The sequence below is a fragment of the Sus scrofa genome, chromosome 17 (assembly GCF_054392235.1).
Source record: "Sus scrofa isolate SSC_HxYL_T2T_F1_AM1 chromosome 17, Sscrofa_HxYL_maternal_Yorkshire_Landrace_v2.0, whole genome shotgun sequence".
Taxonomy (NCBI): domain Eukaryota; kingdom Metazoa; phylum Chordata; class Mammalia; order Artiodactyla; family Suidae; genus Sus; species Sus scrofa.
Window position 1 is genome coordinate 57378418 of NC_139399.1, and position 17011 is coordinate 57395428.

Genomic DNA, 17011 nt, shown 5'->3' on the forward strand with positions numbered 1-17011 from the left:
AGCTTAAAGTGTGCATTGTCATATTAGTATATTTAAGTAGTATAGCATCAAACTCAAGTAAAAACATTTCAAAAAGAAAAATAATTGTAAAAAATGGCTGACATAGAAAGATAGAATACATTTTGGAACTTTGGATTCTGATTCAGTGAAAAGTTTTTCGGTCTAGTCCTTTACTGTGGTGTCAGGTGCTTGAAAAGCCTTCTGTGATTGGATTGTATTCTACCTACAAGTGTGTAAACTGAGGTGTATCTCCAGTTTAACAATCAGCTGGCGGATATCTCTTCATTAGCAACTTCAGAATATATGTATGTACAAGTGTACAGATTACTTGGGCGGAAGGAGGGAGAAGGTTTATATTGTGGTCCTAATTTCTTTTCCATTCAGCTGTGTAGATGATAATCTTTAATTTTAGGGAATCAGAATTTAAAAGGGGCTTAATATCAGTAGATATTATAGAGATACTGGGAGGCTTGTGCTGCATTATTTTCCCTTTGAATATGGATTTTACCTATTCCATATATCCTTCAAACTAGATAGGTTGTAATTTAAGATACAAAAATGTAAGCTGTACAGTTAAATGATCTATGATTCTTAACCTTTAGAACTTTGTGGCGGCAGGGGGCAGGGGGATTGATCTACTTAGGGACCTGGTTCCATTTCCTTCTCCTACCCTAATTCTTTTTTTTTTTTTTGTCTTTTTGTCTTTTTGCTATTTCTTGGGCCGCTCCCGAGGCATATGGAGGTTCCCAGGCTAGGGGTCGAATTGGAGCTGTAGCCACCGGCCTACGCCAGAGCCACAGCAACGCAGGATCCGAGCCACGTCTGCAACCTACACCACAGCTCACGGCAACGCCGGATCGTTAACCCACTGAGCAAGGGCAGGGACCGAACCCGCAACCTCATGGTTCCTAGTCGGATTCGTTAACCACTGCGCCACGACGGGAACTCCCCTACCCTAATTCTTGACTAGTGACTGCAGATGGTCTAGATTTAGTGTGTATATGCTAGGCATTTACCTTTCATACCTTCAAAAGAGAAATTTACCAAACTAGGTATTATAGTTTGAGCCTGGCTCTGTCAGAGAGAAACAGACAACAGACCTGACAAGTAAAACAAATACTATTTATATTTATAATAACTAAGTTTAATTCACAATAAATAGAAAACATAGAGAGTTTGTCATAGTCATTTGTGCTAAGGAATTATTACAGTAGTTACTGTATATGCTGAAACCTTTTTTTTTTCCAGAAATATTTCTGTTTTTAATTTCTCATGTTGAACATTTTCTTTAGCTAAATGAAATTTAGGGGATGTATTTGATCTACTCTGATTTTTTTTTTTGTTGCATAGTATTTTGTCATTCAAACTCGGATATCACAAGGTCTTTTGGGCATTGTCCAATAAATGTAGTACCAAGGTTTGTCCCTGTCCAAGAACTAGAAAAAGAAATCTATTGAACCTGTTCCTTAAAAAATGGAATGTGAGGAGTTCCCGTCATGGCGCAGTGGTTAACGAATCTGACTAGGAACCATGAGGTTGCGGGTTCGGTCCCTGCCCTTGCTCAGTGGGTTAACAATCTGGCGTTGCCGTGAGCTGTGGTGTAGGTTGCAGACGCGGCTCGGATCCCGCGTTGCTGTGGCTCTGGCGTAGGCCGGTGGCTACAGCTCCGATTCTACCCCTAGCCTGGGAACCTCCATATGCCGCGGGATCGGCCCAAGAAATAGCAACAACAACAACAACAACAACAACAAAAGACAAAAAGACAAAAAAAAAAAAAAAAAAAAAAGGAATGTGAGGAGTTCCTGTGGTGGTTCAGGGGGTTAGAACCCAACATAGTGTCTGTGAGGGTGCAGGTTTGATCTCTGGTCTTGCTCAGCAGGGTGTAGGTTGCAGATGCGGCTTCGATCCCACTTTGCTGTGGCGGGGTGGTGTAGGCCTGCAGCCTGCAGCTCCTGTTCGAACCCTAGCCCAGAAATTGCCATGTGCCGCAGGTGCAGCCCTAAAAAAAATGGAACATGAGAATCATTTTATATCCTAATTAATTAAACACCACTACCATGGTTTTAAATGAAGATCTGGCATTAGCGCATTTCTGTATAATTACCTTGTTACTAGAGATCATTGGACTCTGTAAAAGAGTAAACTTGGTAGCAAGTAGAGGAGCAACCGTACTGCACAGTCACGTGCATGTTTGGCTGCTTCTGCCAGATCAGGAGAAGGAGCCACATGTGTATTGGACATAAGTAGCCATATTTAGGTTTCTCTAACGTGCGCATGAATATTGACTTGATGTGAATGATGTGTATGCATTTATGGTTTAGACTGATAATTGTGATTATTGATTTCTTTTGTACTAAGAGATTGTTATGATTTTGATTCTCCTTTGATGTAATTTATGCCTTTAAAATTAATTTTGGTGACATCCTATACCAATCATGAAAACAAAAATTTAAGAAGTTTGAAGAAACCTTCCAACTTTTATATAGATCAGAATGAAGGGAACTATAAAATATAACTTTAAGTTGAATGTACCCTTTATTCAGTGAAGTATTGGAGATTCAGCTTAGGTGTAATAGCAAAGTAAGGAAGTAATACTGAGAACATAGAATAAGTTCTGTCTTTCAAATTAAAGAAATGCTATTATTTATTAAATAGTTTGCTACTCAATTTTGAGGATTCAGCTTATGTTTTATACCGAAGAAAGTGAATAATGTCTAGATGGTGAAGTAAATTATATACATACATTTTTTTTCTCTTTCTTTTTTTTTAGGGCTGCACCCACGGCGCAGCATATGGAGATTCTCAGGCTAGGGGTCTCATCAGAGCTACAGCTGCGCCATAGCCACAGCAACGCTGGATCCGAGCCGCATCTGCGACCTGTACCACAGCTCACAGCAACGCCAGATCCTTAACCTACTGAGCAAGGCCAGGGATTGAACCTGCAACCTTGTGGTTCCTAGTCGATTTGTTTCCTCTGCACCACAACGGGAACTCCTAAATTATATATATATATATATATTTTTTTTTGGTCTTTTTGCCATTTCTTGGGCTGCTCCCGTGACATATGGAGGTTCCCAGTCTAGGGGTCCAATCGGAGCTGTAGCCACCGGCCTACACCAGAGCCACAGCAATGCAGGATCCAGGCTGCATCTGCAATCTATACCACAGCTCACGGCAACGCGGGATCCTTAACCCACTAAGCAAGGCCAGGGATCGAACCCGCAACCTCATGGTTCCTAGTCGGATTCGTTAACCACTGAGCCATGACGGGAACTCCCCTAAATTATATTTTTAAAATAAAGAAATGCCATTACTCACTGGATGGTTTGCCACGCAGTTTAAAAATAACCTGTATATTAAGCAAATATAAAATTCTATTGAGATGTTGCTAGTTTACTCTGTTTCTGTACTTAAGGAATTACTGTTTTTCTTTTTAAATGTGAAAATTGGAAATCAAAACTGAATATAGTTTTAAAACTTTATTTGGAAATAATTTTAAACCTAAAGCAAAGCTGCAAGAAAGAGAATAGTACAAAGAAGTTTAAAATTTCTCCCCAAAGGATACAACTGGTGTCAACAATTTGCTGGCCTCCTTTCTCCTCCCTTTCTGCTTTTTCTGTTCCTTTTCTCACTCACTTATAAAGTATGCACTACTCCCCTCAAAAACCATTGGAGGGTCATTTGTATACATAATGGCCCTTTTGTACTAAGACTTAAATAACCACAGAACAAAAGTCAACTTAAGTAAATTTAACTTTGGCAAAATACTTCTGTTGTCCATATTCTAAATTTTGTCAGTTGATCCCATAATGTCTTTTATAGCATTTTCCCTTCTGGTATAGGATCTGATATAGGATCAAATATTGCATTTAATTGGCATTTCTCTTTAGCTGTCTTTAATCTGGACTATTTAATGATTTTGTTTTGTTATGACATGGTCATTTTTGGCGAATACAGTATGGCATTGAGATGTGGTTATGCTTTAAAATATAATATTGAGCCACTATCAATGAAACTTACTTGAAGTTCTTTTCTCTCCTTTATTTTTTAAACTTATGTTGTGAGAAAAACCACTTCAAGTTCATAAAACACCAGCTTTTTAGCCTTTTTATATTTTACTGCCAGAATTATCAGTAGAATGAATTTTGTTGGTATTTAATTAATATCTAGAACATCTGTAAAGATAGTAATGTAATCTAGAACTTCTGGTTTTGATTTTTTGTAAAGCTACATATTTTAAGTTTGATTAGTATTTTGTGTGAAATTTTGGATTTCTATTTATTTGTCTCTCTTCCTGGCAGTATTGTGCCATCTAGTGGAAATTTATGTCCTTCAATATGTCTCATAGACTAGATGGAATGCAAGATGCATTTTAACATATTAAGAAAAAGTAGTTTGGAATGTTTGAACTTTGTGGTCGACTTGGAATTCTTTGTAACAATGATTGTCTTCATAAACAAGAGTTTAGGACAAGTAAAATTCTTGTTAAATGAAGGCCTAGTAGATGTCTTAGAATTGAGTTAAAATCTGCCTTTTTTTCCCAACAAGAAATACTCTACGTTTATTATCTTTTATCAGTGCACATTTAACCAAGGCATATTAGAGTTCCATCAGTGAACATTAAAATAATCATTGCTTTGTAGAGCTTGTCAAAATCTTCCCACATGGAGTTTTATTGTGGTTCATTACTTTCTAAGCAGAATGTGGTTTCTTCTTCTTTTTTTCTTTTGCTTTTAGGGCTGTACTTGCAGCCTATGGTGGTTCCCAGGCTAGGGATCGAATTGGAAGTACAGCTGCTGGCTGACGCCACAGCCACAGCAACGCCAGATTCGAGCTGTGTCTGCAGCCTACACCACAGTTCACGGCAACACTGAATCCTTAACCCACTGAGCGAGGCCAGGATCGAACCTGCAACCTCATATGGTTCCTAGTCGGATTCGTTTCCACTGCACCATGATGGGAACTCCTAAGCAGAATGTTTTGGAGTTTACATATTATTTACACAATCTAGGTTTATTTTGAAGTAACAGAAGAAAAAAAAACATTGGATGAGAAATATTAATGAAATGGTCTAAAGGAAAAAATGTGCTACCTTTAAAAATAACCTGAAAATAATTTAGACATTTATCATTTGAAAACTTCTTACCAAATAAGATCTTACTTGTGTGTAAATAAAACTTAAAATTTTATCAGTTGGAGAGTTAGTAGTCTATTTTTCTTGTTATTAGATGTGAAGAAGATGCCTTACTCCTTGTGAGGTATCAATATATGCATTTTTACTAGGACTTGAGAAGCATTTGTCCTGGGGTTGGACATTCTGCACGACTAAATTGAAACATGAATTCTTGAAATCTTCAGAATAGTCATTTATTATAAAGCATATTGAGAAGTTCTCTTGTGGCACAGTGGTTAAGGATCTGGTGTTGTCACTGCAACTGCTCAGGTTGCTGCTGAGGTGTGGGTTTGATCCCTGGCCTGGGAACTTCCACATGCTGCAGGTGTGGCCAAAAAAAAAAAAAACCAGAGAGAGAGGGAGAGAATATTACGAACTATCTACCCATTTAGGGAAAGCAGTTCTGAATTACAAAATGCAGCCATTCAAGCATATGACCCCTTTATAGAGTCATGGATATTTCATAATGTTTTTATCTTATTCTTTCTTAGTTGCTGATGTTTATTCATGATGAGTGGATTAGGAGAAAACTCGTTGGATCCACTAGCCCCTGATTCACGAAAACGCAAGTTGCCCTGTGATACTCCGGGACAAGGGTAGGCGGTTTATTTCCTGATACTTCACCAAGGTGTCCTCCCCCCCACCCTACCCCCGTGCCTTTTTTCATGGGGGGGTGGTTTGAAGATAACATTTCAGCTTTCTGTTATTTACATTTGCTGGTTAGATTATATACAGTTCATAAGACCTCATCATTAATAAGTAGCTATTGCTGTTTTATTATTTGTTAATTTCACTTCTCTGAGGTGAAGATTATTGATCCTTGTTTTGCAGATGATGAAATGAGACTAACTGCTTAAGGTTTAGGTTTGCTTGAGTTTCACCTATACTGTACTGATTCTGCAAGACAATGTTTTGCTAGTCTCTGTGGGCTGAATTTAGCTTGCTCGTGTATGAATGTAATCGTCTTGGGTAGGGACTGATTCAGCTCTTTTGTGATAGATGTATTTACGGCCTTCTCTCCAACCGCCCCCCCCCCAGCCTTACCTGCAGTGGTGAAAAGTGGAGACGGGAGCAGGAGAGTAAATATATTGAAGAACTGGCTGAACTGATATCTGCTAATCTTAGCGATATTGACAATTTCAACGTCAAACCAGATAAATGTGCAATTTTAAAGGAAACAGTAAGGCAGATACGTCAAATAAAAGAGCAAGGTAATACAAAGTAAGAAAAACAAGTCTTTTAGAAGGAACTTGTTAACAGTGTTCACTTTTGCTGCCTCTTGCTTCAATGGGAACTCCTGCTGCTTGAGGGCTAGCCTCTTTGGGAATGGACAGATGAGTTGACCTGCTCTGCTAGTACATTTAGTAGGGAAAGAAAATTTAGAATAATTTCTGCCCTCCTGGGTAACTCTGAAATTTAATTTTAACCTCTAAAAATTGTAGCATCATTTTCTTAACCAGGAAATGGTGTGTATATGCAAATGCACATGTGTGTGCATGTCTCTTTGTGTCTGTTCTGGGGGACCATTTGAAGGTGGATTTAATCTGTCGCTGATATATATATATGCTATTTGTAGTACTGCCTTATGTCTTTTCAGGGAAAGCTATTTCCAATGATGATGATGTTCAGAAAGCTGATGTATCTTCCACAGGACAAGGGGTGATTGATAAAGACTCCTTAGGACCACTTTTACTTCAGGCAAGTGTATGGTTTTAGCTGTCGAGTCAGCTGTGTTACTTAAAAATTTTTTTTGTGTGTGTATGGTTAGGATATGAGAACAAAAGAAAATGTTTCTTTTCACGAGATAGAACTTAGTATTCTGAATATGATGGTAAAATACTCTTATATTTACAATATGTGTAACTCAGGAGGTCCTGTGGCATTCTCCCCCCACCCAAATATTTTGGGTGTATTTTACCTCAGACTCTTTGGTGTATTGTTGTGTGTGGATTGATCTTATACACACTACAATTTTATATTCTGGAAGCATTTTTAAGACCTAAAATATATTTTTTGGAATTCCCGTTGTGGCTCAGCGGTAATGAACTCAGTTAGCATCCATGAGGATGTGGGTTCGATCCCTGGCCTTGCTCAAAGGGTTGGGGATCTGGTGTTGCCGTGAGCTGTGGTGTAGGTCACAGATGCTGCTCGGATCTGGTGGTGGTGTGGCTGTGATGTAGGCTGGCAGCTACAGCTCTGATTAGACCCAAGCTCGGGAACTTCCATATGCCCTGGGTGTGGCCCTCAAAAGCAGCAAAACAAAACAAAAACCCAAATGTATTTTTTGTTAAGTAGTTGTTTTAAATAGATGTAATTAACCTGTAGCACTTACAGAATGTTTCTCTTACTTTAAGTCAGGGCCTGAAAGCCCTTTAAGAAAACTTTAACTCATCAAAAACAAAACTGTTCTTATTTCAGTTAGTTTGTTCCAGCTACTTTTTAGTAAAGTGCATTGTTCCTCTTTGTAAATTCCCATTAAAGACAGGGGTAATTCCTGTAGCTTGACTTGGTATCAAGTGGGAAAATGGAGAGCAGTAAGGATGATTTTCTTATTATTAAAAGCTCCTTTGAAGAAGTAATCCTTCAAAAATTATATTAGACATTAATTCAAATCTCTTGCTGCCTGTATTTGTCTTTCTTGAAATTGTCTTTATTTTTCATATAACCCTGTATTAATGTTGCTAATGTTAATAGGAATGGTGGCTAATAGTGGTTGAATCAGTAGTAGATTTTTCAAATTATATTTAGTACCAAGGCTGGTGTCTTAGTCTGCTAAGGCTACCATAACAAAATACCACAGACTGGGTGGCTTAAACAGCAGAAATTTATTTCTTACAGTTCTGGAGGCTGGAAGTCCAAGATCAAGGTGTTGACAGGCTTGGTTTCTCCTGAGGCCTCTCTCCTTGGCTTGTAGATGGCAGCCTTCTTGTGTCTTCACGTGGCCTTTTCTCTGTGCGTGTGCATCTCTGGTGTCTCTCTCTCTCTTCTTATAAGAACACCAGTCCTATTGGATTAGAGCCCTACCCTTACGACCTCAAGTAACCTTAATTACCTCCTGAAAGGCCCTGTCTCCAAACGTAGTCACACTGGGGGTTAGGGCTTCAACAGATGCATTTTGGTGGGGGGAGGGGATAGAGTTCAGCTCCTAATAGCCTGCCAACATCAACATATCCGCTTCAGGCGTTGGATGGTTTCCTGTTTGTGGTGAATCGAGAAGGAAACATTGTATTTGTGTCAGAAAACGTCACTCAGTACCTGCAATACAAGCAAGAAGACCTGGTTAACACAAGTGTCTACAGTATCTTGCATGAAGAAGACAGAAAGGATTTCCTTAAAAACTTACCGAAATCTACAGGTAGGCTTTTAATGTGTGTTTCCTAGATAAGTTTAAAAAAAAATTTTTTTTGACCATTTCTTAGAAAATTGATCTTTTACGTTTTAGAAAACCAAGTGATCAGATTTATGTAGAAGAAGATAAGTGGCAGCTAGCAACATTTTCAGATGAATTTAGAATTTGGTGTACATTTCATGGGTCCAGGGTATGAAGTGAGGTATAGAATATAAGTGAGACACCTGTTGAAGTTGAAATTATTCCAGTGTTTTTTATATTGCCACTTTGAAAATATTAGTGTAGAAATTACTGTGATAGATGTATAATGAGAAAATAGGTGTAGCTTCAATTCTTGATGATAGTCACAGACTGAAATTGCCAGCTTAAAAAACTCCTTTCAACTTGTTTTCCAAAGTTAATGGAGTTACCTGGACAAATGAGACCCAGAGACAAAAAAGCCATACATTTAATTGCCGTATGTTGATGAAGATACCACATGATATCCTGGAAGACATGAACACTAGTCCTGAAACGCGCCAGAGATATGAAACGATGCAGTGCTTTGCCCTGTCCCAGCCTCGAGCTATGATGGAGGAGGGGGAAGGTGAGCTCGATCACATGCTTGGAGCTTTGTGATTTCCGTGGTTGTAATTCTTCTTACTGAATTCGATGTCCGTACTTGCCTATTGAACAGATGTAGCCAAAGGTTAAATAGAATCCTTACCTGGTTCAATTTTCTATTGCAGATTTGCAATCCTGCATGATCTGTGTGGCCCGCCGAATCACTACTGGAGAAAGAGCGTTTCCATCAAACCCTGAGAGCTTTATTACTAGACATGATCTTTCAGGTAAAAACTGTGCATGTGCCTGCATATTGTTCATTTTGAAAATTTTTATGGAAGTTAACTGTTTCTACAGCCTGCACTATCATTTAAGTGCCTGCACCCACTATAATGAATACTTTGCATGGATTATTTCCTGTGTTTCTTTTTTTTCCTTTGTTTTGTCTTGTCCTTTTAGTGCTGCACCCGTGGCATATGGAGGTTCCCAGGCTAGGGGTCTAAGCGGAGCTGTAGTCACTGGCCTATGCCAGAGCCACAGCAACGCCAGATCTGAGCTGCGTCTGCGACGTACACCACAGTTCACAGCAACGCCAGTTGCCTTAAGCCACTGAGTGAGGGCAGGGATCGAACCCGCATCCTCAGGGATGCTAGTTGACTTCATTACCTCTGAGCCACAGTGGGAACTCCCAGAAGTTACTGTTTCTTTTCTGTAACCTCAAGCCCCTTTTTTGTAAAGAAACACATTTCAAAAATATGGGTAATTTGATGAGAGTTACTGGGAGTAATTCTTGACATCAACATGAATTTCAGTCTTGGTCTGTCCTTTTTGGACCATGAGAGTAAAGAAGGCCATTATAGTTGATAAGGCATAATGATGAAATTAAACACAGTGGCAGTATCATCTGTATTTGCTCTTTTGATCATTTAACTCTAAATGTTGATACCAAGGGTTTGTCACACACGCTTTATCTCAGATCCGGTGACAGTGAGGTTGAGTTGCTTGTCCAAGGTCATGACTCCTAAGAGCGTTTGCAGCTGGGTCTGCCTGAAGTGAAAGTCTGTATTACTTGCTTTGTGTCTACCATGTCAACCTTCAATAAATAACTTGATAAAAAGGAATAGGTTTAAATAAACATACAACACAGAGCTGGTGTGTGTGTGTATGTATGTACATAGACACATAATATTTTACTATAAAAAATGGTTATTTTTGAAGTCATCAACCATTTTATGCCAGACTCAGTTATTTAAGGCTACTTCATATTAATTTTCACAGATGGGAAAAAAAGCAAAAGTTCTTCGTAATCTGAATTGACAGTCTGTTCACACTAATGAATCTTACTTTATAATGGAAAATTTTCTCTGTACTCACCTTCAGATATCAAACCTAGTAACAGGAATTTCTGTGTGTTATTTTAGAGTTGTTCTTTGTCTGTATTGTTATGATTTGGCAGTATAAATTTTCTCCCTAAATGACACTAGGTACTTTACACTTCGTAGCTGAAAATGCTAAATAAAAACTTGTTGCCTAAGCAGTTGAGCAAGTAGAACCTTTAACAATGATCTCATTGGAGTTTCTGTTGTGGCTCAGTGGGTTAGTGACCTGACGTCTCTGTGAGGATGCAGGTTTGATCCCTGGCCTTGCTTGGTGGGTTAAGGGTCTGGTGTTGCTGCATGCTGTAGGTCATGGCTTGGGTCCAGTGTTGCTGTGGCTGTGGTGTAGGACCCAGCTATAGCTCTGATTCGACACCTGGCCCGGGAACTTCGATTTGCCACACGTGTGGCCATAGAAAGAAAAAAAATCTTATCAATATTTTCTTTTATTAAAGATGCCTATTTACTATAACAGTTAGAAATTACTACGCAAGAAAAATTAAATACTTTTGTTTGGTTAACATCTGAGAACCATCTTATCACAGTTGTAGTTGGTACCTTCCAGTTGCTGTCCATTCTTTTGTGGGAGGTTTGCACTCATACAGTAGTTTCTTTGGCTTTTGGAGAGATTTTATTACTCTGGACCCTGATGTGTTTCATTTAACAAACCTTTCCTGAATGTCTGTTTTGTATTTGTAATGTGGCTCTCAGACCTAAGCCCAGGGGAGGTAGTTGAGGACAGATTACTCTTTTTAAATTTATTTTTTACTTTTTTAAAGTATAGTTGATTTATAACATACCAATTTCTGCTATACAGCAAAATGACTCAGTGTATATCTATATATATGTATCTATAGACACACACACACACATTCTATTGTATATTCTTTCCCATCATGGTCTGTCTGAGAAGATTGTATATCGTTCCCTGTGCTATACAGTAGGACCTTGTTGTTTATCTAGTCTAAGTGTTACAGTTTGTATGTACTAACCCCAAGCTCCCAGTCCATCCACCTGCACATCCCCCAATCCTCCTGGCAACCACAGTCTGTTCTCCCGTGTTAAGGACAGATGGTGGTAAGGACAGATAGTTCCCCTGCCGGCGCAGTGCACGTGTGTTTGCTCCTGGATTGCATTTGCCCCTCCTCCGTACTCCCCCCTCCTCCCAAGATGCTTTGTCGTCATGGAAGACCTGGGTCTTAAGTCGATTCTTGCACTGGTGGCTCATACCCATCAGTGCAGTGCCTTTCTCATTCTCAGTAGCTTCTCTAATACTGTCTTTTACAGTACTAGAAACTCTGAGAATTTTCCCAGTCCAAACTTGATTCCTTCAGCATTTCTACTTTTTTTAGAAACACATCATGGAGCGGATACATAGATGGGCAAACTTTTCCTACATCTTTCCCAATCTGTCTATAATCAAATTATTGACCACTTCTTTCAAGTCTTCACTTCCGGGTCATGACTGCCATCATTTCTGAATCTGGTGGACATGTTGGTGCCGAACATAAGAGGTTGTCTGGATGAATATTACATTTTTTAGTAAAACCTCTGAGAACAAAAACAGCTGTTGGTAGTCTTGACATCCATATAAGCTTCTTTCATGGTCTGACATTTTTTGACCATGCAGCATAATTTGTATAGAAATCCATGTCGTAGATGTTGATCACACAGTTTTTGCCCTGGACGTTGTCGGTAATTTTTGTTTTTTTTCTTTTTAGGGCTGCACATGAGGCATATGGAAGTTCCCAGGTTAGGAATCGAATTGGAAATGCAGCTGCCAGCCTACACCACAGCCATAGCAATGCCAAATCTGAGCCGTGTCTGAGACTACACTGCAGCTTGTGGCAACGCCAAATCCTTAACCCACTGAGTGAGGCCAGGGATCAAACCCGCGTCCTCATGGATACTAGTTGGGTTTGTTTCCACTGAGCCACAACAGGAACTCTGAAACCTTCTCTAATTTCATAGTTTTTTTGAGTGGTATATATTTCCTGTCCCTCATGTATTTGATAAGGAACATTTGTCAGAAGTGTTCATACTTAGGAAAATGAGTATTTAGTTAACCCTCCTAGTTTAGATTTTTAAATGGCTAAAAATGCAGTCACCTCATGTGGAAAGAGCTGTACTGTCCCTCTAGCTGTTGAGGCAGGTATTTTCTCTTGCTTTGTAATTGCAGGGACAGAATCTCTTAAGATTTTACTGGTATTTGTTACTTTTTCAACTAAATGAAAATGAATCTAAGGTTATCTGGACACGTTATATTCTGTACAGTGAAGTGAGTTGTGTGATAACACTCTCCTAGTCTATATGGCAGAACACTTAATGCACAAGTCCTGCAGGGCTGTGTCCTTAGAGAAGCTCCGGCCGGACATAGCAGAAATTTGGATCAGAAGATGGGACAAAGATTTAGTGTATTTTATTCAGTGCTAAGCCATGTAGTATGTAACTGGTGAATACCTGTAGATTGGATTTAAATCTTTTTTCTGTTTAATAGGAAAAGTTGTCAGTATAGATACAAATTCACTGAGATCCTCCATGAGGCCTGGCTTTGAAGATATAATCCGAAGGTGTATCCAGAGATTTTTTAGTCTTAATGATGGGCAGTCATGGTCCCAGAAACGTCACTATCAAGAAGGTAAAGCTTTTGGAGGTTGCTTCTTGATCTTGTTTGTCATTATGTTTGGAATGCTATAGAGCAGTACGTACATACATAACTATAGATATTGTCTGTCTTTGTGAGGTAGTAGGAAAAGGATTCTCGAGCATTTTTTATTTTAGCCTTTTCCTAATTTTGGTGAGGTCCAGTCTTTGACTGGGTTTTGAAAATGTTGCACTTGAGATTTATTTCCTTCCTCTCTTCTTCTGTGTGTGGTCTGCCAGTTGTAGTTACTAATAATAGGGTATTTTCCCCAACAGCTTATATCCATGGCCATGCAGAAACCCCAGTGTATCGATTCTCTTTGGCTGATGGCACTATAGTGACTGCACAGACAAAGAGCAAACTCTTTCGAAATCCTGTAACAAATGATCGTCACAGCTTTGTCTCCACCCACTTTCTTCAGAGGTAATGATAGATTACTGTGTATGCTCATGTTAAATGCAGCAAGTGTTCTCAAGGTGCTTTATTATTAATGTAAAAAGGGAGAAAATTCAACAAGAGAAAAAGCAGGCAGGTTGTTGGGTTTGCGGAAGTGAATTTAGATTCCTGGATTATGATGTTTTCTTTAAGGTTATAGTTTTATGTGAAAATGAGGATGTGTTCATGAAATAACTAATTCCAAAGGAAAGCTGGAAGTTGGGAAGACTAGTGGATAAAAGAGCTTATAAAATCTGACCCTGTTACTTTTCATTTCTAATGGTGCATTAGATTGCTCTTAGGAATTGAATTTAAAATTCGAAGGTAGGAGTTCCCGTCGTGGCGCAGTGGTTAACGAATCTGACTAGGAACCATGAGGTTGCGGGTTCCATCCCTGCCCTTGCTCAGTGGGTTGACGATCCGGCGTTGCCGTGAGCTGTGGTGTAGGTTGCAGACGCGGCTCGGATCCCGCGTTGCTGTGGCTCTGGCGTAGGCCAGTGGCTACAGCTCCGATTCGACCCCTAGCCTGGGAACCTCCATATGCCGCGGGAGCGGCCCAAAGAAATAGCAAAAAGACCAAAAATAAATAAATAAATAAATAAAATAAAATTCGAAGGTAGACTTTAAGAATAAGTAGTTACAGGGAGTTCCCTAGTGGCTTAGCAGTTTAAGGATCCAGTATGGTCACTGCTGTGGCTCAGGTTGCTGCTGTGGCATTGGCTCTATCCCTGGCCTGGGACCTTCCACATGCCAGGATCACGGCCAAAAAAAAAAAAAAAAAAAAAAGTGGTTGCTGTTGCTAATGGTAAAGAAGCAGAATATTCACCCATTAATTGTCTTGAGTAATTTGCAGGCATCTCCAGGTTAACCCTTTGATATACAGGAACTCTAGTAAAGCCCCACTGAGATTCTAGCTACATAGCTTTGGGCCCTTCACGGTGCTCTGATGGTGCCCCTTGTTTAGGTTATGTGGCTTATTAAAAATATGTTATTAGGTTAATAACTGATCAATATCTAGACTGTTGTCACTAGGTATTGGAATGACGCCTGAGAAGTTAAATTCCTGGGGGCACTTCATCTTTAAAAAAGAAAATCAGGTTCAGGCTTTTAATGCATGCTGTAATTTTTCAGTAAAACTTTGATGTTCTGTTTCTTTGCAGGGAACAGAATGGGTATAGACCAAACCCAAATCCTGTTGGACAAGGCGTTAGGCCTCCAGCAGCTGGATGCAACAGTTCAGTAGGCAGCATGAACATGTCGCCAAACCAAGGCTTACAGATGCTGAGCAGCAGGACCTATGGCTTGGCTGACCCCAGCACCACAGGCCAGATGACTGGAGCTAGGTATGGGGCTGCTGGTAGCATAGCTTCGATGAACCCTGGACCAGGCATGCAGTCACCATCTTCCTACCAGAACAGCAACTACGGTCTCAACATGAGTAGCCCTCCGCACGGGAGTCCTGGTCTTGGCTCCAACCAGCAGAATATCATGATTTCTCCTCGTAATCGTGGGAGCCCAAAGATGGCCTCACATCAGTTTTCTCCCGTTGCAGGTATTGGTGTTGCATTTCCTTAATTTTTTTCTTTTTCATTAATTCTGTTCTTTCCATACCACTGTAATTCCTATAAAGTTAATTCATTTTAAAATAGAACTTTTGCATGTTAAGTGGTGTTTTTTATAGCACATCTGATAGTCTAATCTTTTTCCAAATTTTTCTCTAAATCCAGGTGTGCACTCTCCCATGGGATCTTCTGGCAGTACTGGGAATCACAGCTTTTCTAGCAGCTCTCTCAGTGCCCTTCAAGCTATCAGTGAGGGTGTGGGGACTTCTCTTTTATCTACTCTGTCTTCACCAGGTCCCAAACTGGATAACTCTCCCAATATGAACATAACCCAACCAAGTAAAGTGAGCAGTCAGGATTCCAAGAGTCCCCTAGGCTTGTATTGTGACCAGAATCCAGTGGAGAGTTCCATGTGTCAGTCCAATAGCAGGGATCACCTCAATGACAAGGAAAGTAAGGAGAGCAGTGTGGAAGGCTCAGAGAATCAAAGGGGTCCTCTGGAGAGCAAAGGTCACAAAAAGTTACTGCAGTTACTTACCTGTTCCTCCGATGACCGGGGCCATTCCTCCTTGACCAACTCCCCGCTGGATTCAGGATGTAAAGACTCGGCCATTAGCGTCACCAGCCCCTCTGGGGTCTCTTCTTCAACCTCTGGAGGAGTGTCCTCCACATCCAATATGCATGGGTCACTGCTGCAAGAGAAGCACCGGATTTTGCACAAGTTGCTGCAGAATGGGAACTCGCCGGCCGAAGTAGCCAAGATTACTGCCGAAGCCACTGGGAAAGACACTAGTAGCACAGCATCTTGTGTGGAAGGAAACGTCAAGCAGGAGCAACTAAGTCCTAAGAAGAAGGAAAATAACGCTCTGCTTAGGTATCTGCTGGACAGGGATGATCCTAGTGACACACTCTCCAAAGAACTGCAGCCCAAAGTAGAAGGCGTGGACGGTAAAATGAGCCAGTGCAGCAGTTCAGCCCTTCCTAGCTCAAGTCAAGAGAAAGACTCTAAAATTAAGACAGAAACGAATGAAGAGGTAATTTGTCTTTTCTGTGTTTCATTTTTGTCATTGTAGTATTGACCATTGCATTTCTGTGTTAGAAAGACAGTGTATCATACATGAATTCTTATCTTCTATTTTAGGTGTATTTAATGGGAATTAATCTGGAGCTATCTTTTTTGGGGGCTCACTGTTTTTAGCATCAGTTAAGTGTATTATGATATAATTTAGAAGTATCGATGTATATGCTTTAAAATGTAATTTATTATTCCTTAGTAGCCAATTTGGCATTTTTCATCAAGGTTTTTGGTTTTTATTGTTGGAATGAGCCCATTGGGTCATTAAGGCTATGGTAGAAACAGAAAGAAAAAAAACAACAACAAACTTTTGTGTTAAGCAATAGGATTTTGATTTTTACCTCAAATCAAGTTTCACATTCTCAAGCATTTCCCAAACTCTGCTTTGAGAAGCACTGTCCTGGGAGATGTTAATATGTACCTGAGAAAATGAAAGCCTTGAAGAAGTCATACTGTTAGGATGTCTCTTTCACTCTAAGCCAGCGTTCTCCAAACGTTTTGACTAAAGCCCTTTTAAAATCATACCCATGAATATCTTGTTGAACACCAGCTTGCTTTCATTATTAATCATACCTGTTTTCAGAAGTATGTGAAGGGCAGACATCTGTCAGCTGATGATTTGGACTGATGTTCGCTGGAAATTATCCTATAGTTTGAGAATTAAGCATACATTTAAAAATTTCTCGGAGTTCCCTTCATGGCTCAGTTAATGAACCCCACTAGGAACCATGAGGTTATGGGTTCGATCCCTGGCCTTGCTCAGTGGGTTAAGGATCCGGGGTTGCTGTGAGCTGTGGTGTAGGTCGCAGACGCGGCTTGGATCCTGTGTTGCTGTGGTTCTGGTGTAGGCCAGT

The 17011-nt window shown here is 39.9% G+C and overlaps 1 protein-coding gene across 22 annotated transcripts in view; it reads left to right on the forward strand.

Annotated features, from left to right (window-relative positions):
* Positions 1-17011, forward strand: part of NCOA3 (nuclear receptor coactivator 3) — a 135430-nt gene that overhangs the window by 103195 nt on the left and 15224 nt on the right. For 15 of the 22 annotated variants that reach the window (XM_085002550.1, XM_085002554.1, XM_085002553.1 and 12 more), the window contains exons 3-12: positions 5665-5769; positions 6212-6384; positions 6771-6871; positions 8354-8528; positions 8920-9108; positions 9251-9352; positions 12939-13079; positions 13361-13508; positions 14681-15072; positions 15248-16116. In XM_085002550.1, the coding sequence (XP_084858676.1) occupies positions 5681-5769; positions 6212-6384; positions 6771-6871; positions 8354-8528; positions 8920-9108; positions 9251-9352; positions 12939-13079; positions 13361-13508; positions 14681-15072; positions 15248-16116 (2379 nt within the window). In that variant the 5' untranslated portion in view covers positions 5665-5680. 22 annotated transcript variants of the gene reach the window in all.